At 58.5% G+C, this 25,379-nt stretch overlaps 1 protein-coding gene across 7 annotated transcripts in view; it reads right to left on the bottom strand.

The window, feature by feature from the left end:
* The window catches only part of LOC129545790 (kinesin-like protein KIF19), a 35,853-nt gene extending 11,991 nt beyond the window's left edge, over positions 1-23,862 (bottom strand). The window contains exons 1-16 of one of the 7 annotated variants that reach the window (XM_088833189.1): positions 23,539-23,862; positions 22,486-22,566; positions 20,241-20,351; positions 18,796-18,883; positions 17,737-17,873; positions 17,401-17,526; positions 16,161-16,355; positions 14,269-14,421; positions 13,557-13,679; positions 11,927-12,077; positions 9,183-9,360; positions 7,903-8,041; positions 3,172-3,442; positions 2,067-2,188; positions 903-1,027; positions 217-325 (exon numbers count right to left, since the gene is read on the bottom strand). In XM_088833189.1, coding sequence (XP_088689315.1) covers positions 217-325; positions 903-1,027; positions 2,067-2,188; positions 3,172-3,442; positions 7,903-8,041; positions 9,183-9,360; positions 11,927-12,077; positions 13,557-13,679; positions 14,269-14,421; positions 16,161-16,355; positions 17,401-17,526; positions 17,737-17,873; positions 18,796-18,883; positions 20,241-20,351; positions 22,486-22,566; positions 23,539-23,625 — 2,196 coding nt within the window. In that variant the 5' untranslated portion in view covers positions 23,626-23,862. Of the gene's footprint in view, positions 1-216; positions 326-902; positions 1,028-2,066; positions 2,189-3,171; positions 3,443-7,857; positions 8,042-9,182; positions 9,361-11,926; positions 12,078-13,556; positions 13,680-14,268; positions 14,422-16,160; positions 16,356-17,400; positions 17,527-17,736; positions 17,874-18,795; positions 18,884-20,240; positions 20,352-21,620; positions 21,972-22,485; positions 22,567-23,538 lie in introns of those variants that run through there. The other 6 variants (XM_055410427.2, XM_088833190.1, XM_088833194.1 and 3 more) reach the window with 6 other exon arrangements.
* Between the last annotated feature and the right edge of the window lie 1,517 nt (positions 23,863-25,379).

Here is a 25,379-nt window from a genome sequence, read left to right as displayed (position 1 = left end):
GCCTTAAGCCTCGTGTCTGTAGTGCTTTGGCCCAGACGCTTCAGACCCTAACGCGGTGACACTAGCTGGGCTCAAAACATGGTCACCACTGTTGTGATGGCTGCTTCAGGACAACCTGCGTTCTGGAAGCTTCTCTCGTGCTCGCCCTGGGCCAGCTCTGACGGGCCCGAGCACCCTGTCAGGAGGGGGAGCCTCAGCAGAGCCGTTAGCACCAACCTCGTGAGCCGACGGGCTCAGCAGGATGTGGAGCAAGGGCGGGGGCAGGAGGGAGTCTTGCTTGCCCAGCGTTTTCGACGGCGTGGCTTTCGATGACTTGCAGCCGTCACTGTGGACAGAGCACAGAGGTCTCAGCGGGGCCGCGGCCGGGGCCCCGGTCCCTCCTCCAGTCTCCAGGGCTGTGCGCGAGTCATTTCTGTTGTTGAAGTTGGCTGGTCTGGAGTGTCCTGTTACTGCAGCCCAGGCTGAGGTGGCGACACACACATGCGGGAATGTTAGCTCCTGAACCCAGGTGGGGAGTGTGCAGTGTTCAGTCTGCAAGTCTAAATTTGGGTGTGTTGGAAACATCGGAGGAAAAGCGAGAAAACCAGACAGGAGGAGACAAGCACCGAGGCTGGGGGCAGGCGGCTGGTGGTGAGCGGAAACCACATGTGCCGTGAAGCTGGTCTTTCTGCATCGAACAGCCCAGCGTCACAATCGCTCCGCGTGGCGAGTGCCCAGGCTTATTCCCCTTACACAGCTCTGCAAGGACTGGACATTAGCCTTGCTTCACAAGATGCGCCCAGGGTCACACGTCAGCGGCTCCGGCTGGATACCCACCTGCCAGCCTCCGGGTCCCCACCTGGGCTCCACCTCACCCTGGGAACCAGGTGGTGCCCATGGCCCGGGGATGGGGGCCCTGTCACCTGTCTGGATCCAGCAGCATGGGGGGCAGCTCAAACTGGGCCCCCCACGGGAGGTCCTCCCTGTCGTCCAGCTGGTCTTGGCTGGGCTCCTCTGGCGGGGGAGAGATGTTCAGAACAGGGCCGTCCTGGGACCAGAGAGAGGGCGGGGTGAGGTGGCAGGGACCACAGACACAAGCTGGCTGCGTCGTCAAGCAGAGCCCGAGGAGCCACCACCTCTGGAAGGAATCACGGGCCCCTCCAATGCACCTCCCACCACAGACAGGAAGGGCCAGAGCCCAGGAAACACGGGGCACAGCCTTGACCCGAGCAAATCGGTGCACAAAGGAGATGCTTGCTACCAGCACTCTCGATAGCCGGCAGGGCCTCAGAAAGTCAGAATCACCACACCTAGGATCCAGCAATCCCACTCCCAGGGGCCCCACCCGAAGAACGGAAAGCAGAACACAAACAGATGCGTGTGCGCGCTCTGAGAGCAGCCCTACTCGCAATAACCCAAAGGTGGGACAACCAGAGTGTCCGTCAGGCGATGGATGGGCACAGGCGCTCCGGCCACACACTGGACTGTGGTTCAGCCTTAACACGGAGGGAACTCTGACACCTGCCCGGGCACGCAGGGACCCTGAGGACGTGATGCTCAGGGAAATAAGCAGACACTGAAGGACAGACCCTGGGCGACTCCACTTCCGTTAGGTCCCCGGGGGAGTCAGGGTCACGGAGGCAGGAAGTGGGGGGTGGAGGCCAGGGACTGGGGAGGATGGGGAATCGGTGTTTGTTGAGTCTAGGTGGCACAACGGCCTTTCTGAGTCCTGCGAGTCCCTTCAGTAAACTCAGCCTGGAGGCTGGGGGGGAGGTTGCTCTTGGGGACCCTGACACTTACCATAGGATCCCACGAGGGATCCTTACAACAGCCCAGGGGACAGACCTGCCGTGGGAGCAGCACACAGGCCCTCTCCCTCAGGGACGCCTCGTCTGAAACCTGCCTGGATCCTGGCGGGGGGCACGGCCCCATCCAGCCCCAGGTGCCTCTGGTTCTGGGCAGCCCGGTTTGTGGGGTTTCCGAGTTTCCTCTTCCCTCTGCTGGGGCCAGGGACCCCCCCATGGCTGCTGCAGAGGCCAGGCAGGAGGGACGGCGTCAAGCACAGCCTGAACCTGAAGCCCACTCACGCGCAGGGAGCTGGCCATCACGGCGTGCAACAGCAGCAGGCGGTTCAGCGTGCCCGCGCCCAGCTCCCGGGAGTACAGACGGAACCGCTGCTCCAGGGCCTCCGGCACCGCCAGGCCACTGTCTGCGGGAGTCGGGGAGCAGAGATGGGGCGAAACGTTCATCACTTGTTAGAAAGACAGTATCTTTTTTGGAAGTTTGAAGGCAATGCTCCAATCTGATTAAAAGATTTTTCTAGAGAGTGGGGTTTCTGTAGGTCATCTTCTTTGCGTTCCTATTTTAAAAGTTTTCTGTTATGTTCATGTATTGCCTTCCAATCATGAAATCATATCATTAGCAATTCTAAAGGATAAATAAGCTTTAATTTAAAAGTTAAAGACTGGGAGTTCCCCGGTGGTCTAGTGTAGTGAGGCCAAAAAGAAAAAACATTAAAGAACATCCCTAGGGCTTCTCCGGTGACTCAGTGGTAAAGAATCAGCCTGCCAATGCAGGAAACGTGCGTTTGATCCCTGATCTGGGAAGAGCCCATGTGCTGTGGAACAATTAAGCATATGTGCTTAATTAAGTACTTGTGTGCCACAAGTACTCAAGTCCACGTGCCCTAGAGCCCACCCGGCTCTGAAAGGAGAGAAGCCACGGCAATGAGAAGCCCGCTCACTGCGACTAGAGAAAAGCCCTAGTGGCAACAAGGACCCAGCAGTCAGAAGCAAATAAATAACAACAGCAACGAAAGAACCACTCACCCTGGTGAGGACACCCAGGACTGAGAACAGGGAGCGGTGGGCGGGGACAGGGCTGGAGACCGGTGCCTCCCGGCCTGGCCTGCCGTGCGGCGTGTGACTTTCTGGGGACTACGGGCACTGCCCACTCTTTCCAGAAAAGTGTTAGGCGCTCAGTCGTGTCTGACACTGTGCAACCCCAGGGTCTGTAGCCCACCAGGCTCCTGTGTCCATGGGATTCTCCAGGCAAGAATACTGGAGTGGGTTGCCATTCCCTTCTCCAGGGGATCTTCCCGACCCAGGACCCAGGGATTGAACCACCACGGGGTTATAACCCCGACAGAGATGGGAGGCCCGAGGAGGGGGCGGTAGGGGTGGGAGGCCTCACCCTGGATCAGCTGCTGCTGCTCCTGGATGACCCGCTCGCACAGCCATCGGTGCTGCTGGCAGCGCTGGATCACGAAGTCCTTCTGGCACAGCAGGTTCCTCCTGCGCAGGCTGTCGGCCTGCAGCCCCGTGTTCTCCACCTCCAGCTCGTGCGCCCGGCACAGCAGCCGTAGCACCTCCCGCTGGTCCTCGCTGATGACCTGCGTAGGCAGCAGCTCCTCCATCTGCGAGGCCTTCTTCTTGGCGTTGGCCAGACGCTGCTCCAGGCCCGCCTGTCGGAGAGACCGAGGGTTCATGGCAGATGCCTGGGGTCTCTGCTGCCAAGTCCGCTTGTCCTTATAGACTCTGGTTTGCAATCGCGCTCACAGAGACACGCAGGATCGACCGTGAGGACGCGCGGCCGTCGTGCCGTGTTAACCGTGTCCTTCATTTTCTGTTCTGACGCTGTCGCATCTGGGGACCCTGCTGACCGCGCAGGGACAGCTCCCCCAGAACAGCCAAGTCCTACAGACAGCAAACACCTTGCCCTCAGGCACATCTTTCATATGTAAACCCAAAGCCCACACCCTTCCCTCTCCTCCACAGGGTTCCACAATTTGGGCCACTGTTCACCTGCCCTCATCACCCAGGACAGGTACTGAGAGAGTCAATTCCTAGGCAGGTTGATAAGAAGTCCGGGGTCCCTGAGGAGAAGAAAGGGGTCTGGGGCTCTCAAAGAGGAGGAAAGGACAAACTTTTTTTTTCCTCTACATTTTAGTCACATAAAACGTTTTTTTCTTTAAGCCTCGAACTGATGATTACACAACAAACAACTCAGTTTAAACTCTGTACTAGGGATTAAGTAACGACAATATATCCTGCTTGAGGACAGTTTCTCCTTCCTGAAAACCTTCTAACTAATCCTGATATTTTAGAATGTATATTATGGGAGTGGGTCTGGTAGGATCTTTCTATTGTTAAATTCTAATCCTGTTATCCTAAAATGTAAATTGTGGGAGTGCTGCTGCTGCTGAGTCACTTCAGTCGTGTCCGACTCTGTGTGACCCCTTAGACGGAAGCCCACCAGGCTCCCCCGTCCCTGGGATTCTCCAGGCAAGAACACTGGAGTGGGTTGCCATTTCCTTCTCCAATGTGTGAAAGTAGGTCTGGTAAAACTTTCACAAACTTGAGACATTCTTTTGATTAATTGTAATAACCAATTAAAAAAGTATTTAACTCCATTGCTAACACTAGCGAGGGGGGTACTCTCAGTCCCCTTCGGATGTCCATGTCAGAAGCTTTCCCTGTCCCTTTTCTCACTTTGATAAAACTCCGCAAAGTTCTTGAGAGATCAAGCTTCGTCCCTGGTCCCGAAGCTAAATCTTCTTCTTTGGAGATCACAAACTCGACATTGTTCACCATAAGCTATCAGTACCAGACAATCCAGGACGGGCCCCGTGCCCCGGAGCCTGCGGGAACGATCCAAACCAGCCAGTCCTCAGCTGCCCACCCCGCCTTGTCCACGCCTTCCGCAGCAACCTCAGTGAGGCCTCCGGTTCGCACTGCCCCTCCCTCCGTCTGCCTCCAGCCGCCCTGGGGTCTCCCCGTGCGGCCCTGCCTGGCATCGCGGGCCCCCTCCTCTCAGGAACTGTGAGTAACAAACGATCTTTCTGGGGTAGTTGTCTCCTGATCTGTTGGCCTCATCTTGAACGTTCTTGAATGTTCTATTAATGCACGGCATTTTTAAAAATAATTGTTTTTATTGATTTATGTATTTGGATGCACCGGGTCTTGGTTGCCACATGCGGGATCTAGTTCCCTGACCAGGGATTGAACCCCAGCCCTCTGCATTGGGAGTATGGAGTCTTAGCCACTAGACCACCAGGGAAGTCCCTTGCCTGGCACTTTAGAACAGACCCAGGGCTCAGCCTTCACCACAGTGTCTGCTGCGGGACACCAAGGCTGCCTGTTTTCACGCTGTGACGCTGTCGTCAGCTGGCCCTGGTCGTCACAGAGAAGGCTCTGAAGGGGTGCCTCGACACCTCTGTACCACAGACCTCTATCTGAAACTGAGGTCCTGGTTCTCTTGGGCCAAAGTCAGACTTGAGAAGGAGCAGAGAGACGGGAGGCCCGGCTCGTCCACTGCAGCCCTGGGCACTGCTGCCTTCTTGCAGAAAGGCAGCAGAGAGGGGCGGGTGGGGGCACTGTGAGGTCTGCCCAAGACCCTTGACCTTACTCTGTGGGTGAGTCAGGGCTCCAGAGAAACAACAATATTTATACATGTTTGTGCATATATGTGCTTATATATGTTTGTGTGAATATAAATACATATATACACATTTATGTACATGTCTGTTTGTATATGTACACACACACACAGACTTACAGGAGCATGGCAACCCACTCCATTATCCTTGCCTGGAGAATCCCATGGACAGAGGCTGGCAGGCTACAATCTACAGGGTCACAAAGTTGGACACGACTGAAGCAACTTAGATGAGACGGTTGGATGGCATCACCAACTCAATGGATATTGGTTTAGGTGGACTCCAGGAGTTGGTGATGGACAGGGAGGCCTGGCGTGCTGCAGTCCATGGGATCGCAAAGAGTCGGACACAACTGAGCGACCGAACTGAACTGAAGCAACTTAGTACACAGTATGCACATATACATACATATATATATATATATAAATAAATATATACGCATACACATACACACACAGACTCACACAGAGATGGTTTTCTTGGCTGAACTGCAAAGCATATGGGATCTTAGTTTTCTGACCAGGGATTGAATCCATGCCCCCTGCAATAGAAGCATGGAATCTTACCACTGGGCCGCCAGGGAAGTTCCCACAGAGATTTATTTTAAAAAACTGGAACTGGCGTGTCCAAAACCCATCAGGCAGTCCAACTGGCTGGAAACTCAGTCGGCAGCCAGTGGTGCGGTCTTGAGGCAGAATATTCTCTTCTCTAGAATCCTGTGTTTTGCTGGTAAGGCCTTTCAGCAGACTGCATGAGGTCCAGCCACTCTGTCCCGGGTAATCTTTATTTACAGGCAACTGGCTGCAGATGTTCACCTCACCTACCAAATACCTTCACTCAGTCGTGTCCGACTCCTTTTCGACCCTGTTGCAGTATAACTGCCAGGATCCTCCATCCATGCGGTTCTCCAGGCACGACTACTAGAGTGGGGAGCCATTCCCTTCACTAGGGATCTTCCCGACCCAGGGATCAAACCTGGGTCTCCTGCATTGCAGGTGGGTGCTTTACCATCTGAGCCACCAGGGAAGCCCGAATGCCTCACAGCAGCACCTATATGAGCATCTATTCGATCGGATCCCTGGGTACAACAGCCTGGCCATACCGACACCTGAAACCATCACCACGCCTCATAGCTCCATCCGGTCCCCCAGATAGTAACGCTCAGGCTGAAGCTGCCTGCATCCCACCCTCAAATTTACAGTCCCTAGGGGCCCATGAGGCCCTGCACGAGCCTTCCGCGTCTCCATCTTCTGGGGCCAAGAAGCAACCACTTTGGGAGAAGCTGGCTCAGCTCCCCTAGCAAGATCCTCCTCTCTTCCTTCCAGACCCATGCCCCCTGAATGAACAGCCCCTCTGCCAGCTCCCTAGCACCCCACTCCTACATCTATTATCCTGCTGCCATACTGAACCGTACACAGCTGTGTCTCTTCCCAGTAGACTGACAGCTAAAGTCTCAGTATCTTGTTCATCTTTGTGGCCTTGGGGCCTGGCACTGAGCTGAACACTTAAAAAATTGATTTGTTATTGACTGATGGATCAGTCAATCAATTCATCAGTAGACCCACACGCACATGTCACCATTCAGGGTCTGTACTTGGCTCCAAAGGCCACGTTCCCTGCTGAGGCGCATTATCTGCCTAAGAAGAAGGCGTTTTTCTTATTTTTAAATGGTAGAGGACTTTTGCAGTGAGATCATGTAATCTCCAAATTGCAACAGGCAGATGCAATAATATTAAGAGGTTCTTGGTTTGGCAAATAGCTTTTAAGTGAAATAAATGCTGCCTGCTTTTAGCAACATGACGTCATCAGATGCCTTCTCCGCGTGCCTGAAAATACACCTGCTAGCATTTAACTAATGGGCTGAAATAGTAGCCAGCTTCACTGGCATTTTCCCCAAAGTCTCCATCAGGCGCCAGTTCTGTCATTTTTCTGAAGTGAGACTATTAGATAACCAGTTATTATATAAATAGCTCATATAAATAGCTGGCTCTTCTCAGAAAAGAGGAATGTGAGAAGAGTTCTCTCTCCAGAGAGGAGCCTGGAGCCTGGGCTTCCTCTGGCTGCACTGCTCTTCCCTGAGCCATGGGCCTGAGACCAGCCTCGGGGGAGCCTGAGGGGACGCCGACGGACAGCGCCCCAGACAGGCAGGCAGAGGGCTTGGGAGAAATCACACCGCCACTCGGGCCTCGTTTGCACAGCATCTGTACTCTAAATCGAAAGGGCATGGACCATGGCGTTAGACTCGGGTCGGGTCCTGCTCGCTGGGGCTGGGGGACAATCCTGCTCATCTCCGAGCCTCAGTTTCCCCACCTGTAGAATGGTCATGACCAGCCCTACTCTGAACGACTTTGTAGGAGGGCGTGGTGCATCAGCTGCGATCAAAGAGCGCTAGCGACTCTCAGCGCACGGCGGAGTGCGTGGACGCGCCGTCCCTCCCGCACCTTGAGGGCCGCGATTTTCCGCTGCTCGGCCAGGAGCATGCTGACCTCCTCCCTGGCCAGGGCCACCTCGTGAGGCTCCGCGGGCTCGCCCTCGTCCCCTTCTGGGCCGGCCTCCAGCGCCTCCTCGTCCCTCTCGGGCGTCCCAGCCCTGTGCGCCAGGCGGTGGGTCTGCTCCCGCTCCCAGCTGCAGCCACACCAGAAGGGCCAGGGGTCAGAGTGCAGGCCACGCCCGAGCTGGGGGCCCGGCATCTGGCCCTGGAGTCCCTGTGAGTCCCAGCTGGCAGGCGTGGGCATGAAAATGGGCAGAATTGGGTCTGCTATCTGACGCCTTCTACACATATGGAAAACAAGAAGTCATTAGAAACGTTGGAAGGAAGTAAAGAAGCAGTCAACACTGGTGGCGGGACCACCAAGTGCAGAACTCAGCAGCCAGCCCAGTGCGCCACCAACGCCAGGGCCGCCAGGGTGACCGTGGGCCCCCGCCGCCAACGCCAGGGCCACCAGGGCGACCGCGGGCCCCCGCCTCCAACCCCAGGGCCGTCAGGGTGACCACGGGCCCCCTGCCACAGCTCCTCAGCTGTAAACCTTGGAGACTACAGCACCCCCAGGGCTCTGTGAGGACGGACTGGGATGAGCCGGCTCAGGCGACACCTCCCAAGGTGCACACAGGGCGCCAGAAACGGAACCTGAACTACAAGGGGGATCGAGTGGAAACTGAGGAAGGAGGGCGCGGAGGGGGCGAGGGCAGGGACAGAGTGAGGACTCCGTCCAGCGCAGGTGCCCTGCTGTGCGCCCAACTAAGAAACTGCACAGGAGGGGAGGACGAGGAGGAGAAGCGGGGAGGCCTGGAGAAGAAGCGGACTCAGGGCGCGGCGCGGGCCCATCAGCGGGGGGACGCGGACTCAGGGCGTGGCGCGGGCCTGTCAGCGGGGGGACACGTGTCCAGGTTGTCCAGGGAAGTCCCGCTGACACTGTTGCCCCGCCGGAATGGCTAACAGCACCTCCTTGCCCTCCAGTGACCCTGGCCTGGATGAAAAACTGCACAGCCAGTCCCTTTCCACACGGCCAGTCACTCCCAGTAGGTATGACCCGTGGGTGAGACTGGAACAGCAGAAAGACCCCACAAGGGGACACGGCCTCCACATGCCGCCTGACCTCAGCATCCTTGCTATAAAATGGGGTTGACCCTAACCTGCTGGGACTGGGCCTGCAGAAGGAAGCCAAAGGGGCCTGGGAGGCTCTCCCACTGGCCCAGCTCAGCCACAGGGAGGGAGATGAAGGAAGGGAGGATGCCCTTGGCGGAAGGCCGCCTGGAGCTGGCTCACTCGGCGATGGTCAGCAGGTGGCGGGACGTGTCCACGTGCAGCTCGATGCTGGTGTTCTCCAGCTCCACCAGGCTGCGCCGCATCTCCAGCTGCTCCGTGAAGGCCCCAACGAGCTGCGCCCGGATCCTGTTCATCTGCAGGCGGCTGTCCTCCTCTGCGTCGAGGGCAGGGATGGTGGCTGGGGCGGGAAGAGGGCCAGCTGCACCGGGAGCAATGGCACCCAGGCCGGGGTCAGATGCATGCTTGCCTGGCAGCACAGGGTCTGGCCCAAGGAGGGGCTTCAAACACAGTGAGCATGGAGGGTGGACGAAGCAGGGAGGACGGATGGGTGGATGGGCTGCTGAATGGATGGCCGAATGCTTGGATAGATGGATGGATGCACGGCTGGGTGGATGGGTGGATGGATGGATGCACGGCTGGGTGGATGAGTGGATGGATGGGTGGATGGATGACTTAGATGATTTAGCCTCTCCATTTGCCTGTTTGGGGCTTGGGTTGCATGGATTTGAGTCTCAGGAATCCCAGGAGTGGGGCTAGGTTATCCATCTCAGCTCTGACCTCTCTTTCTCAGGGAAATGGCTCCCAGACTCTCAATCTGGGTCCGTCTGCCACTTGCTCTGATAACATCCTACCTTCTCCTTGGCAGTCTCCTGTGTATCCATAATTTTGCGGTATGTTCAACACCTGCCTTTCCTGCTGGAATGTGAGTTCCACAGAACAAAACTATTTCTGTTTCCCATGGTCAATTCCTACTGAGCAGTTGTGCAGTGGTTAATCCATGGTTTTCTCTGCCTGTTCCAGCAGTTAGCTCTACCCTGGTCATAAGTGGTCAGTTCCCCTGACCTTGAGGGCTGTAGTCAGGGGGTAGCTTTTCCTTGAACATCAAGCAATCTCGAATTGGTGAAATAAATTGTGATGCACTCAGCTGAGTGCCAAAGAATTGATCCTTTTGAACTGTGGTGTTGGAGAAGACTCTCGAGAGTCCCTTGGACTGCAAGGAGATCCAACCAGTCCATCCTAAAGGAGATCAGTCCTGGGTGCTCATTGGTAGGACTGATGTTGAAGCTAAAACTCCAATACTTTGGCCACCTGATGCAAAGAAATGACGCATTTGAAAAGACCTTGATGCTGGGAAAGATTGAGGGCAGGAGGAGAAGGGGACAACAGAGCATGAGATGGTTGGATGGCATCCCCGACTTGATGGACATGGGTTTGGGTGGACTCTGGGAGTTGGTGATGGACAGGGAGGCCTGGCATGCTGCAGTTCGTGGGGCTGAAATGAGTCAGGCATGACCGAGCGACTGAACCAAACAGATGACCAAATCATTGTAGTCATCAAAACAAAGCACACAGAATCCTAGGAGACGCTCGTAAAGGAAGGATCCTGGTAGAGCTGTGGACAACAGCACCCCACCGCTGCCCTAGGCCCGCCAGAGCGGGACCCAAGGGAAGCCCCTCATGCCCTCACCATGAGACCGCCCACCCTCTCCATGACGCTGCCCACCTCCTCAGACCACCAAGCCGAGTCCCAGTAACTAACAGACCAGCAGGATGAGAACTATTTTACAGCATGTCTCCCTGTTGACCCCTGACCCCAGACGAGCCCAGGTTTCCAGTCATCACCTGGTTTTATAGATTCTCTACAACAACCCATCGACCACTGCTGCCCGTCCCTGAAGCCCTCGGCTGGCCCCACAGGGCTCAGTCTCACCAACAACAGGCCCTCTCCTTTGAAGTCTTCCTTCTCTGTCTTGCTCCAAGAGAAACGCGAGTCCCAAATCCACCAGAGCAAAAGGCGTCCATGTGGGCAAGGGGGTGACGTGACTGGAGAGCCCCAAAGTGCCAATCAGAAGGGGCGGGACAGGCAAGCTCTAGTATGGACACTCCTGCCCTTTATTACCCACTTAATACTACTTGACATTTTAATGTTAGACAGTCCAATACGTGAAAACAGTGCCAATCTGTGTCTCTGTTTCCTAACGCAGCTGGGAGCTTTTTCCTAAGTTTACAGCTGCTAGAAACTCTCTCAATTGCCTGTTCATTTCCTCACCTATATTTGTAAGTTGGGCTGCTTGTTCTTCCTTGTGTGTGTGTGTGCTGAGTTATGTCCAACTCTTTACGACTTCATGGACTCTAGCCTGCCAAGCTCCTCCATCCAGTGGAATTTTCCAGGGAAGATTTTGGAGTGGGTTGCCATTTCCTACTCCAGATCTTCCCGACCCAGGGATCAAATCCGAGCTCTTGCATCTCCTGCCTTGGCAGGCAGATTCTTTACCACTACACCACCTGGGGAGCCCTTCGTTACTGCTTTATTGATTTTCAAAAGTCCTCTATTTACTATGGCAAAACTTACCTTAATAAGCCAAAAGAAGTGTATGTGTACACACCCATCTACTTAACTTCATTACAGGTATTTTTTTAAGGGCATCTTTTAAACTTGTTGATGAATTTTAGAGTAAAACTATGGTATGCTCTCCTCCAAAAGGAGGCCTTCGAGATCACACCAGTTTGGGGAGAAGGGAGGACTGGACAGCAGCTGCCCGGTGCGTGTGGGTTCCACTTTGGGGCAGAAACGGTCCAGAGCAAGACAAGAGGCGGCGGCTGCCCCACAGGGGTGCACCGAGGGCCAGTGAATGAAGCAATTGCTTTAAGGGGTGGGACGCTCAGCAAGGACTGCACGCCAGGCAGGAGGAGGCCGTGGCCGGGCAGCCCCACGGCAGGAGGCGCAGGTGTGCTGGCCCTACCTCGAGCTTCCCGGCCGCCGGGCTCTCCCCTCCGCTCCCTCTCCTGCCTCTCCACCTTGGCCTTGAGGCGCTGGATCTGCCCGCGCAGCTCAGAGATGACGTCCGTGTACTGCGCGATGTGGTAGGACACGCTCAGCAGGTTGCGCTTGACCTGGTGGCCAGACACGACCAAGGTCAGGGCCCGCGGCTGCCCTGGGAGAGACTCCGTTCACGCGGTGGGGAACACACAAGCAGGTTTCATAAGGAAAACTCAAACCAGCACTCTTTCAGCCTTAAAAGGGAAGGCTGGAGGCTTAAAAGGGAAGGCTCCGACACCTGCAACTACATGGGTGGACCCTGAGGACGTGACGAAAAATGCAATAAGCCAGACCCAGAAGGAAGACACCGTAGGACCCACGTGTGAGGTCCCCGGAGGAGTCGGGTTCACAGAGACAGAAATGGGGGGTGCGGGTCACGGGTTGCGGGAGGGGAGAGGGGTTACTATTTCATGGGAACAGAGCTTCAGTTTGGGGAGATGAAATGAGTTCTGGAGATGACGGTGGTGATGGGTGTACAACAAACCGACATACCTCATGCCACCAAACTGTGCTGCTTAACATGGTTAAAGCGGTGGATTTTATGTTACGTACATTTTGCCGTAATTTAAAAAATATACAGTCCAACAAGAGGTTTTTGAAAGCCCTCTCCGTGAGTAGCCACTGCTGCCATTTTTGTGTGCCCCTTCTAGACCTTTTCTGCGCGCTATTATATGTTTATACGCACACATATCTAGAGAGACACACGTGGCGCGTGTGGGGGGTACGTTCTGCTTTGGGGCATTTATATAAATTACACCAGACTGTAGCTGCTATTCTTCAACTCGCTTTTCTGGTCCAATGAAGTGCCTTAGAGGCTGTCTATCTGCATGGGCTCCACCCTGTGCTCTGTAGCAGCTGCAGAGTGGGCCGGAGCGGGGGAACACAGGTAGCTGTCCCGACCTCCTCCCGGGCCCTTTAAGGCTCTCCTGTGACACAGCTTCCCTGAGCACACAGGTCTGTGTTTCTCTTCTGTGACATTGCTGGTCGCGGGGCACGCGCATTTGAACTTTAACCAGACGTGCTCATTGGCCCCCGTCTGCACAGACACGCTTTATCACCCGTAGCTCAGATCCCCTGCCTGACCCAGTCCCCTTTGGTGGCAGACCCCTCTGAATCCGGCCTTCTCTGTTACTCCTCCTGGCAGCACCCCACAGCTCTCTCATGGAGCTCTCTTATGGGACATTTGTCTGTGCGGGTTCATGTTTCACAGCTGCCTCCCCTCTGCCGGGCTCGGGGTTTGTGTGGGAGCAGATGCTCTGGTGATGATGATGATGGTTTCATCAGGGCTCCCAGCCCACAGCTGGGCACTGGGAAGGGCTCATCACAGCTTGGCTGACCAATAATAATAATAATCAGATAACACCTATCGCGTGCTGGCCACTAGTACTGTACTGTACTGGCCAAGCAGCTTTATCTCACCGAAGCTCACACAGCTGGAAGGGCGCCTGTCCCAGAGCCTCAGACGGGGAGCTGTGGAGTCAGCCGCAGGTGTGGGGGCGGAAGACAGGGATGGGGGAGGGAGCGGGCGAGGGGAGTGGGGGCGAGCAGCTCACCCTCGTCTTGATGTTCTTGGCCCGGTATGCGTACAGCAGGGTGGTCCGCGACTCCTCGAAGTGTGTGCTGGCCGGGCTGATGTGGGCGATCATCACGGTCCGGCTGTTCCCACCCAGGGCATCCTGCTTGGGGCAAGGTGCCAGCTGGGGGTGACGGGAACCGGGGCCCCCACCTGCTTGGTGGTGCCACCCTCCCCCACCTGTACCAAACTCTGCTGGACCATCTGGGGTTCCTGCTGCAAAGCCTGAGAAGGGCAGCTGAGCTGGACCAAGAGTCAGTGCTCGGGGAGGTGACACTCAGGATGAGACAGGACCTGGGGCAGGCCTACCCCATCTGCCTTTCACTCAGCTGTGGGCAGATGTGGACAAGAGGCCACACTTTAGGGCCACTTATGTATTGCTTATCTGCCTACCTCCACCCTGCCTTCCATAGAATGGAGGTAACAGCATTCAGCTTGGTATGAGTGGTATGAAGTTTTTCATGGTCAGACTGTCTGCCATGGGACATGCAGCCTCAGTGAGGTAGTGAGCTCCATGTCCCTGGGAGTATGCAAGCATGGTCTAGACTACACTCACAGAGATGGAGGGGAGTCACGCAGAGAGCAGAGGTGGTTTCTACAGTGTTTTCCTGCCCTCAGGGTTCCTGGAAGGGCCCTTTGGCCCAGGTAAATCCTGAAAGATGCAGTCAGATGCTGCAGCCATGCCTTCGTACCTTCAGCAGACGCGTCAGTTTGCTGTCCCGGAAGTTCACGTACTGCGCCCGGCTGCCACCCTTCTCGCTGAGTGCGTTGATGCAGTTGCCCAGCGCCAGCAGGGAGCGGTTGATGTGGGCGCCCTCCTTCATCCTCTTGCCTTGGTTCTGGGTCTGCATGAAGAGAGGCCGCTGGTGGGGAGGTGGTCCTCACCCTCATCACCCAGGGCAGGTACCAGTCAGCCAGGGACATCCCTGTGCTCCGGAGCCCACTACTCGCCCATGCTCAGCCTGTCTCCATGGAAACCACAAGAAAGACTCTGGTCCACGTTTTCCCCTTGTTCTCTCTGCCTCCTGGCTGACCCTGGTGCCTCCCTGTGGGACACTCGTGTCTTCTCATGCCCCTCCTCCTGGGAACTGTGAGTAACAGACTATTTTTTCAGTGGTAGCTCTCTTCTGACTGGTTGGCCTTACTGGATCTCAAATTCCATACTGTGTTAACACAGTACACTGACTCTGTTGGTCTCGGGGCCAGCTGGCCAGGCTCTGCTCCTTTCAGCAACCCAGGCACCAGGGCCAGGCCAGGTGACGGGCAGATGAATGCATGAGTGAGTGAAGCAATGCAACGGCCAATAAGCCCTGAGGACGACTCAGAGCACAGGCCGCAGAGTGGAGTGCGGTGAAGTCGCTCAGTCATGCCTGACTCTTTGTGACCCCATGGACTGTAGCCCACCAGGCTCCTCCATCCACGGGATTTTCCAGCCCAGGATACTGGAGTGGGTTTCCATTCCCTTCTCCAGGGGATCTTCCCGACCCAGGAATTGAACTTACCCGGGTCACCCGCAAACTGGACTACAAATATCAGTAGTGAAAGGCAAGGACTGGGGCCAGACCCCTCCAGGCCCAAAGCCCAAGTCCATCTAATACCTTTGTGTAGGTGAAGTCACACCACCTCGGGTCTCAGCCCTGCATTTGTAAACCGAGCATGAGGATAAACCAAGCATGAGGCTCTCTGCCCTCTGGGCATTGGGGGATTATGTGGGTGATGAGTGCTAAGTGTGTTGTTGTATAGATGCTGAGTCGTGTCTGACTGTTTTGAGATCCCATGGACTGTAGCCCGCCAGGCTTCTCTATCCATGGGATTCCCCAGGCAAGCATACTGGAGTGGGCTGCCATTTCCTTCTCCAGTGGATCTTCCTGACCCAGGGATCGAACCCGCGTCTCCTGCACTGGTAGGCGGATTCTTTACCACTGAGCCACCAGGAAGGACTGGTGCGTTAGAAGGACATAAAATGTCCCTTGTTGGTAACATTACTGTTGTTCTGCCTTGGCCGCTGTCCAGCGCCATCTCTGTTCCTGGCGCTGGGCTAGCATCTGCCTTCAAAGAACGCTCCGCCCTGGGCAGAGGCTGGAACAGTCCTGACCTCCCGCAGCAGGTGCCGAGGTGCGGCGGGTGGGGCGCGGGTGCTGGGCGGGACCGCAGGTGGTGGGCGGGGGTCTGGGGGCTTGGGCGTGGCGGGTGGGCGGGGCTCGGGCTGGGTGGGTGGGCGGGGCCTCTGTGGTGGGCGGGGCCCGGCGGACATCCCGGCAGCCCCCGCGCAGGCGCCGCTGGCTCCGCCCGAGGGGCTTCCCGTCGCCCACCGAGCTCCTGGCGGCCTTCCGGCCTCGGCCCTGCGGCCCCGCGTCCTCTGGGCGTCACCGCCTCCGTGTGACCGCGAGTCGCAACGCTCGGGCCCCCGGGGCTTCGTCGCCAGCGCCCCCGGCCGCCCCCGGGGCCGTGAGCCGCCCGTCTCTGCCCGGCGCGCCGCCCGTCTCCGCCAGGCGCCTGCCCGTTCGGCAGGCGCCTGCCGCGGGCCGGGCGCTGCTCTGGGCGCTGGAGACGCCGCGGCCCCGAGGGGCGGCCTGGCGCGAACCTGCGCCGCCCGCTCCGAGCCCGCCAGGTCCACCATGAAGAGCCTGCCGACGCGCGCTTCCTCCGCCGGGCGGGCGCCGCGGCCGCGCCGCCGCACGGCGACCCGCAGCACCGCGTGCGAGCGCGACGACGCCTTGTTGGCGGCAGTGGGCTCCTGCGTGCGCTGCCGATTGCCTCTGGAGAGGAGCTGCATGATCTGAGGACAGCCAGGACAGGGCAGACGGTCGGGGGCCCTGGGCGGCCGCAGGCTCCCTCCAGGGCGACAGAAGCGGGAGTGCGTGCGTCCCCCGAGCTCCTTCGGGAGGCTCTTCCCCAGCTGGTTTGCTGACGGTGGCAGAACCGCGTCCAGCAGAGGCCATTTCTGGCCTGTGGCATGAAGTGATTAGTTAACCGAGTCAGCAAGTCCAGCATAAAGGGCACGTGTCAGATCGCTCACACGTGTGTCACCCCGTCCGCGGCCGCTGCCCATGGCAGACGTCACCGGTGGATCACCCAGCTCTTCCCCACTGAGCCCTCTTCCATACCGAGCTCCAGGCAGTTGTAGGGTTTGCTGGAGCTGGCAGATGGACTAAAACCCACTTGTGCACAAGTAGCTGTGGAAATTAAGCTAGTGAGCCTCTGCTGGGTACCTACTGTGTGCCGGGCATGCTAGGACCACAGAGCATTGTGGAGAGAGACTGATATGGCCACTGTGATTAAAGAATAGGTGAGCAGGCCCCTCTCCCGCTCCTGGAGTCCCACATGCGGGACTGTGCTAAGGGTAGGTGGCCTCAGACCTAAGCCAGCATGGCTGAAGCCTGGGGGACAAGGAGTGTGTGCTGTTTGCAGGAGCGACTGAAGGGTCTGAACAGGTGGGAGACCCACCTCAAGGACTGCACAGGGAGACTGGAGGAGAGAGACAGAGGGCCGGAGAAGCCTTTCCAGCTCACCCTCTTTCTGGGAGCAAGCCTTGGGATTAGGGTGGCAAACAGAGTCCAGACTTGATTGGCTGTGACTGCCTTCAGTGGTGTAGAAAGGGGTCCCCTGCCTGCATCTGAAGGCGGAGGGAAGAGTGTGAGATCCATTGGTGAGGTCAGCCCTGAGCACAGATTAGCAGAGCGGGGACATGGCACAGAAGCTTGCTGCACCCTTAGCTCAGAAGCTGCCTTAGAGCTGCGTGTCTAGCTCTGCTCTGCGAGGCCTGGTCAGTGTGGCTTTCATGGAGGAGCCACATGTCCGTCCGTGGGCCCCATGACCCTCACCTCCTGGGCGTTGGAGGTGGAGACCTCTGTGATGCCTGCAATCTGGATGCTGCCCCTTGAATCTTCCCGCAGGTCCAGAAACCCTGAGGACGGGTTCAGGAGGTCCCGGATCACTTCATTATAAATCTAGGATGAGACAGAAATGCTGGCAGCAGTAGGTTTGGTGCAAAGGAGGCACTGGGGCTTTCACCTGTCCCTGGGGCTTTGCATCTCCAGAGAAGTCTCAGATGCCCTGAGGTTTCCCACAGGCCAGGGGGATTTTGGGGTAACACGGGGTTTGCAGTCACAATCAGATCTGTTTCGCAGACAGGGCAGGCAAGGAGGTGGGCGACTCACCTCGAGATAAGACATGGACACGCTGCAGTCCGTGCTGTCACCGGTCTCCTCGAGGGCCTGGAAGAGGTCGCTGAGTGTCTGCAGGTAGATCCCAGGCTCCGTGTCCGTGCCTAGCATTGTGTGGGTCTTGCCAGCTCCTAGAAGAGGAGGGGATGCCCACCTAGGCTGGGCTCCTGAGCTGGGCTCGGCTCCTCCCGGAGCCTGGCCACACCTGCTACCTTTATCCAGTAAACCGCCCCGGCCACTCTGACGTGCTTGGTTTCCATTTCGGAAACAAGAACAAAAATACCCTCTCTGAACAGCCTCATGGCTGCTCTGGGGAAGAAGACCGGGGTGGGGAAAGCGGAGGACATGAAGCAAACATACAGACAGTGTCGAAAGAGGGGGCTGTCCTCTCCAAACGCACTGTAGGGTGTTTGTGGTATTCTCATGACAGGAGCGTTAACGTGTGTAAACTCTAAGCAGTCACCTTCAGGGAATGTCACCTCCCCTTGCCTGTTCATTCTGTGGGGGAGGGCCAGCTGGCACTTTCCCTTCCCCAGAGCCCAGCAATTAGCAGGCGCTCCCTCATGTTTGTTGCGTGAATGAATGAAATAAACAAGCTGTGATCGCAGACCAAGGCTTCTCAGTGCCTCAGTTTCCCCACCTGCACAGGCAGGGGTTAAGGCCCGTCCAACTCTGACCCTCCGTGAGTCTGGCTTCCAGGAGGAGAGGCAGCTTAGCTCTATGAGCATTTGCCAGCCCCAATTGGTAGCTGCAGAGAAGGAATCTGTGGTTCTCACGGGCAGCAAAGTGTCAGCTTGGGCTGAATTCCGGATTCAGTCCTACCTGCTGTGTGACCGCAGGGAAGCCCTTTACCTGTCTGAGGCTCAGTTTTCTCATCGGTGACAGGGGGCTCATTCTACCTGCCTTTCAGGCCTGCTGCAAGGACCAAGGAGCCAGGTGCAGAGGGGCCCGTGCACAGCTGGCCCTCAGGAAGGAGGCGCTCTGTGACACTATGAGGAGTCCCACTGCCACCGACCTCCCTCCCTCCATCCCAGGACACTGCCCTGGTGGTACCTGAGGGGCCGTAGGCGAACACCGTTGCATTGTATCCAGAAATCACGCCTTCCACTAGTTGCTGGGTGGTGGCCAGGTACACGTCCTCCTGTGGACAGACCAGAGTCAGGCACCCAGCTGTTCGAAGAGGCCGGGTGTGTGGTGCCTCAAAGGCCCTGCTCCCCCTGGACACGGACAGGCACCCCATGGAGGACGAGGCCAGTTCAGACGGGGCCTGAGCCCCACCCCAGTCCTGCAGCTGCGTGACCACAGACACACTGCCTGGCTGCGCCGAGCCCCCCGGAGGAGACCATGATGAGGGAGCATAGCATGAGAACGTAAGTGATATGGCATGCCATGACGCCTAAAGGGTTTGGTTCCGAACAGGTGTGAGTCCTTCTCAGGGTTTCTGTATGAACTGAGAGAAATCAGAAAGAAAGCAAAGGACTGGGAAGTAGTGATGGGGCTGGAAATCTGGAAAGAGCATTATGGTTCCTCTCGTGGGACAAAACAAGGACCGGGGAGGGAAAGTTTCAGGCTGGCGAAATTTAATTCAGGGCAGCACTACGTAACTATAGGGGTGTTGGGTAGTGAGCTCCCTGTCCACAGGGGCATTCAAGGAAGGACACCTTTGGGGCTGGTGTCTGAGGGTGTGGGGGTTGGGCTGGACTGGGTAGAAAGGACGGTCCCCCTTCTGTCTTCCCTGAGTGCCGACCCCTGCCCAGACTCCACTCTGCATCTCTGTCCCAACGCCCCTGGCCAGTGACCCGGCTTGGAGCATCTGAGCCCTGGTAGGTAGCACAGATGCCAGAGCTGCTGCTGCCCCCTCCACCCTGGACTTACACGGCCGGGATCTTGTCCCAGCTCTCCAGGCCTCTAGCCATGTGACCTCAGGCCAGTTGCTGACCTCAAGCTTTCCCTTCCATCCCTGAAAAATGGGGATAATATCACCATGTACTTTACAGGGTCGCTGTGACGCTTGTAAGACAATGCACGTCAAGCACTTTAAGCGCAGCACTTGACATGAAGCAGCTGCTCAACAAATGACAACCACCAGCTTACTTGTGCCTTGAAGGTCTCAGGAGCAGAAGAAGCCTGTCTGCTCAGAGAGCTGGGCCTGCCCTCCTGGCTGGGCTGTGAGCCACTGTGGGCAGGGAGTGTGTCCTAGCCTGGTGTGGACAGGACACAGCTTTGTTTGGTGGGTGCTTGGGTGGACAGATGGATAGTGGACGTGGAGGAGTGAATGGGAAGGTGGTAAAGCTGGGGCACCTGGCAGCCCCGGGAAGGGGCTGTGGAAGGGGCCTCCTGCTCGCTGCCCCTGGGGTGACCCAGGAACCAGCCTCCCTGTCCATCAGGGAGACCGTGGGACGTCACGGGTGAGGCCACCCGGCCAAGTCCTCCCGTGTGAGGACGTCTTGGTTTGGCGGGCCTGGGCCCAGCGGGGTGTTGGGGCGGGGGGTGGGCACCTGGGATGCGTGCTGGTCGAACACAACGTCGAAGATGAAGGTCTTCTCCCGAGACCGGTGTGTGCGCAGCGGGTCCTCAGGGTCCTCGCTGGGGTCCATGAGCACCACCATCTGGGCACCGTGAGGGCGGGGGTCAGCTCCCGGCTCAGGCGGAGGAGCCCAGGCCTGGCTCTCTCCCTTGACAGCGTCCAGGGCTCGGCCCGCGGCCGGGACGGGCTGCAAGTGCTCACCCGCAGGCAACCTCCCCACCTCCATCTGCCAGCGAGGCTGCAGCAACTTCAGAGCCCCCAGGCCTCCCAGGCTCTGCCTCCAGCCCTCACACGCCAACACCCCACCAATGCCAATCTGTTAGGCCCTGCCCGGATGGCACCCTGGACACCAGTGATCAGCCAGCCTGGGTGCTGAGGGTTAGGGAAGAGCCCTGCCAGCCATAGCGCCCCCAGTCGCACCCTGCAGGTGGGGGACCGGCTTTGTGGACGGTGGAGCTCAGAGCCAGTGGCGCTGCGCATGACCCTGGGGATGTTGACCTGCCCATTTACCTCTTGCTCAGGGTCTGCGCCCCCCAGAGGCGAGGGGAGACGGAGTGGGCCGCAGAGAAAGAGGACAGGGCCACCAACCTCTGGAGCCGCCTGTCCCTCTGAGCGCCTCGGTGCCCCTCCCCAGGGCCCCTCCTTTCTCATAAATACGTAATTACAAAGCAAGGTGTGTGAGGCCCCCGGGGACAGGGAGGTTCAAAAGAGCCCTTCCCTGGGCACTGGGGGCAGGGCATCTAGAGACCCATGAACTGTTTACTCTGGCACAGGGCCTGGGGTACCCAGGGAGTCTTAGGGGCACGACCAGGTGGACTGAGAGCCCCGCCCCGGCCACCTGCCCATCTCATCCAGGGACGGCCAGAGCTCTCTGGGAGGAGGTCAGTCCATCCCCACGATGGGCAACACGCCAAGATCGGGACTAGGGAGGCCACGTGGACGGCTACCATGGATTCTGCCAGTTGTTACTCCAAAGGTCGCGCAGCGAGGCGCACACACTTTAAGCGTAAGGACCCGTCAGCCTGTGGACCCACAGCCCTGCTGCCCCGGCACTCGGCTGACTGTGGGGTCATAATCGCCCTGCCTCTGCAGAGCACGGGCCCTGGGAACCTGTCCGTCTCTGCTGCGTCCTGGGGAGTCGGCCCCCGTCCCACTTCCCAGGGCGGTCCCGTCGTAAGCTTAGTTACACCCGCACTGACTCCATGTGAAGACTGTGTCCGTGCCCTTCACGGCTCAGCCAAAACCTTTCCTGCAGGACCGTGCTCCCCTCAGTCTGACAGCGGTCTCGTTGGGTCTCCGTGAGCTCAGCGCTAAGCCACCTTAGCCTCTCTGAACCGCGTTGGCACCTTACCCAAGACGTCCGTCCTGTCCTCCTCCCACGGTCACCCCAGCGTCTCCCTGCTGGCTCGGCTAGGCGCCCCCACACAGTGGGCAGCCTCAGCCGGGTGCCCCGCCCCCGGGCTTCTTTGCAGACTCATCCTGGGGACGTCCTGGGATGGCTGCCCGCTGAAGGCAAACGGGGGAGTGCAGTTCAGGAGCCACATCTGCTCTTCCGCGGATCTGGCATTTATTCCGGCCGGTGGTGACCACGGGTACCAGTGCCGTGACACTGCGCCGAGCGCTCGGCTTCCGAGCCTCCAGGGAGCGGGAACCCTTGGCGCTGTGGCAGCTGGCAAGCCGGCTGTCCCACAGCGCGGGGGTCGATCACCCGGTCCCCCGCATCTGCACACGCAGCCCCACCTGCTAAGCTGCGGCCCTGCTGCCCCGTCCCGGCGCTGCCCGCCTAGCTCCGCGTGCTCTCGCACTGGGGCCTCTGGACCGCCCTCCCCAGACCGCCGGCCTCTCCCGTCGCCTCCATGCCACTCAGAGAGGCTGCTCGCGGCCGCCTCTGGCTGCTTTGTTCTCTGTGCACTCAGCTCCCCGACCTTAGATTTTTATCTCTTGCTTGACGCCCTGCTCCATTCCCCCCTCCCAGGTATGAAGGGAGCTGGGGCGGTGTGGTCGGCGGGGTGGAGAGTGGGGGAACAGGCCCTAGATTCCCCCATGGCTCCACCCTGTGTGTGGAGCGCACGGCCGCTGTGAGCTCTGCTGTGAACTTTTCTGGAAGGGAGCGAGGGAGGGAGGGCGGAAGGCGTGAGTGGACGGGAGAGGGGCCCGAGGTGGGCGACCACGCGCGGGGGTGGGGGTCACGCTCTGCAGCCCTGCGACAGCCTCACCTGGTCCCCCACCTTGTGGGCGATGACGGCGGCCCCTTCCTCCAGTTCTGTGTCGTTGAGCGGGCGGATCCGAAGCGCCACCTGTGGGCAGGACGCCGTGGCAGCTGTCTTCCCAGGACCCAGGGAGGAGCTCGCCGTCCTTCCAGGCCGCAGAGGCCCCGGCCCAGTGCCCACCCCCACCTCCGGTGAGCCGCCCATGCCCGGTGAAGCAGTCAAGGCCGCTGAACCCCAGCAGGCGCGGACTTCCTTGTCCACGGCTCGCCGTGCTCAGAGGAGCACTGTGATCAGGGGGCCCTCCTTAGTCTGAACCGGGGAGGCTGAGGCATAGCCAGGTGAGGTCACACCCCTCGCCCTGGCTTCTTCGCCCACCACCCAAGGGACCCGAACCTCCCTGCAGGCCGTGAGCACTTTCAGAGCAAGACTTGCTTTCTGAGTAGAACAGCCCTGGGCTCTGCCTCCCATCCTCCTCTGCCCCCCACCCCCACTCCACCCGGGCTCTAAGGGGGTCCGACAGGAGACCCCCTGGGATCTCGCTGACACAGGCCCCAAGTCTCCCTTGCTCATATGAGCTGTGGGCCCCAGCCAGCCAGTGCCTTGCTCCTGGGCCTCTGTCTTGTCTTTGAGATGGGAAGTCCCTCCTGGTAGACTCGGGACTGGGACACGACGGGGTCCCTTGGTGCTGAGCCTACAGGTCAGGGCGTGTCCCTGGCCTCCACTCAGCCCACTGTCTAGTGGACTGAGCCTGCATGTCACCTAGGGGATGGGTCTGGCCAGGCCCCTGGGGCCCTGGTGGGGCCAGGTATAGGGGAATCCGCCCCACTCCATCTGGGGGTCACGGTCCAGGCCCTGAGCTCCCTGGGGAGTGAGGTTCAGAGGGCAGGGGTGAAAGGATGCTGGAGACGGGGTGAGGAGCAGGGGGTCACCAGGTGCTCACGAGGGACAGTCAGGCAGAGCTGGGCAGACGGGGGCCCGGGCTGCTGACAGCAGGTCATCGCGGGCAGCGGGTCAGGAGGAGGCAGCCGAGGGCTGTCCTGGTGCGCGGGGGATGCTCACCGTGAGCTGCTGGTCCTTGGGCTCCATCTCTCTCATGGCTGGGCTGCCTCGGGCCGGGGAGGGGCCGGCAGCAGGGCGGGAGGGCATGGCTGGCTGCGGACAGGAGCTGCCTGCTCCCTGCGATCCTGGTGGGAGACCTGTTAGCCCCGCCCCATGCCAGTGGCGTCACCAGGGCCCCTGGGGCCCAGCTCGTCCCTGAGTGTCTCAGCAACTCAGGGACCGCCTACATGGTTCTCTGGGGGGGGGCCCCTGTGTTAGATGCCATGGGGTTCCTGTGCCCTTCACCTGCCCTGCAGGTGTGCCTGCCTGAGATCTGCACCAGGCTTAACCCTGGGGGCATGTTCGATGAAATAATCCCCTAGGAATACTTCTTGCCAAAGGCATGTACACAGCAACCTTGAAATGAATCTGTAGGTTTTATTAGGATGTGGTTTTTAAGCCCTTTTCCCACAATACTCGTCTGCACACACTCAGGGCCCTGCTCCCCTTTAACACTCAGGCATATTTACTTCTTAAATGCCGCACCCAACTTTTCCACTGCGGCCTCCAGGGAAGTCACTGCGCGTGAACCGAGCTGGCCGTGCCTGCCAGGTGGCGCTGCCTGGCAGCGCGCCAGGCGATAGCAGCAGCAGAGAGCGCACGCTGGTGAAACTGAACTGCTGTGTTTCCAAACAGACTGCGGAGGCCAGATCCGCGAAGCTGAGCTCCGAGAACTCTGACTTCAGGGTGGGTAGGGCCCAGCGGCCCCTCCACACGCGGGGCTGAATGACCGCAAGGGTGCCTGGCAGTTTGGCTGGCCCGGCAGCAAGGACCATCTGCTGTCTGCGGGCAGGGCTGTGCTGGTGGCACCCAGGTCAGTGCTGGGCCCCAGGGCTTCTTGGCCACGTGAATGAGCCCCGCCGAACATCCATGCTCCCCTGCCCCCTCCACCCCCCAGGAAGGTCCGGCCTCTGACCCACCGGGAACTTGCTGGAGAGTCCACGTCACTGGGTTCCCCCATGAAGGCAAATCCCTCACCCCCCGACTGCCCCGCAGCACGATGGAAACAAGGCCTGCATGGCTGGCCAGGAGCCCAGAGCCTATGCGGGGCCCGAGCCACACGCTGGAGGCCCTGCCTTCCCCCCACCCCACCGGGTGGGTCAGGAAATTGCTCCACGAAGGACCAGCCCCAGGACGCCCCGTTAGTTCTACAGAAGAGAGAACGCAAGCACAAGTGCTTAAGAAATTTTTATTCACAAACTATGTAAAAGTTACAACTAGCCAGTTTAAAACAGTGAAAAGTTAGTTTTTTAAAAGCTCTGTTAAAAATCTGTTAATATGATAGAACCCTGTGCTTGTTCCTTCCTAGGGCCACGAAATTAGAAAACCTGGGTCTCGACACAGTGAAGTCTGAGGAACAGGACAGGAAACAAGAACTACCGTGATTCTGGGGGGGGGGGTGAGGAGCTGGAGGTGGCGGCGCTGCGGGGAAAGCACGGGCTCTGGAAGAGTCTGGAGTACCCAGCGCACGGGGCAGGCCAGGTGGTGGCGGGCGGCCTGCCGGCTTGGGGGTCCCTGGGGATCCAGTGGGTCAGGAACCACTTCGCGCTAGCTGAGCCACGGGGCTGACGGTTGCCTGTTCCTTGCCCCACAGGGTGTCTTAGGTCTGTACACAGTACCAGTCACGGCTGTGAATTCCAGGCTTCACTGCCTTTTAAACTAATCTCCAGGTTCTGGGAGAAAGACAGATGTGGAAAAACTGCTGTTTTACAAGGCACCGAGGACAGCAAGACACTGCAGTGGAAACGGGCCGAGTTACATGGGTTTGCTCAGCCCCTCCTGGGAGGGGAGAGAGAATTATT

The sequence above is a fragment of the Moschus berezovskii genome, chromosome 27, assembly GCF_049115385.1.
Source record: "Moschus berezovskii isolate FMDL1 chromosome 27, NW_MosBer_1.0, whole genome shotgun sequence".
NCBI lineage: Eukaryota > Metazoa > Chordata > Mammalia > Artiodactyla > Moschidae > Moschus > Moschus berezovskii.
The sequence above is the reverse complement of the archived record's forward strand: the minus strand, read 5'-3'. Positions and strand labels throughout refer to the sequence as shown.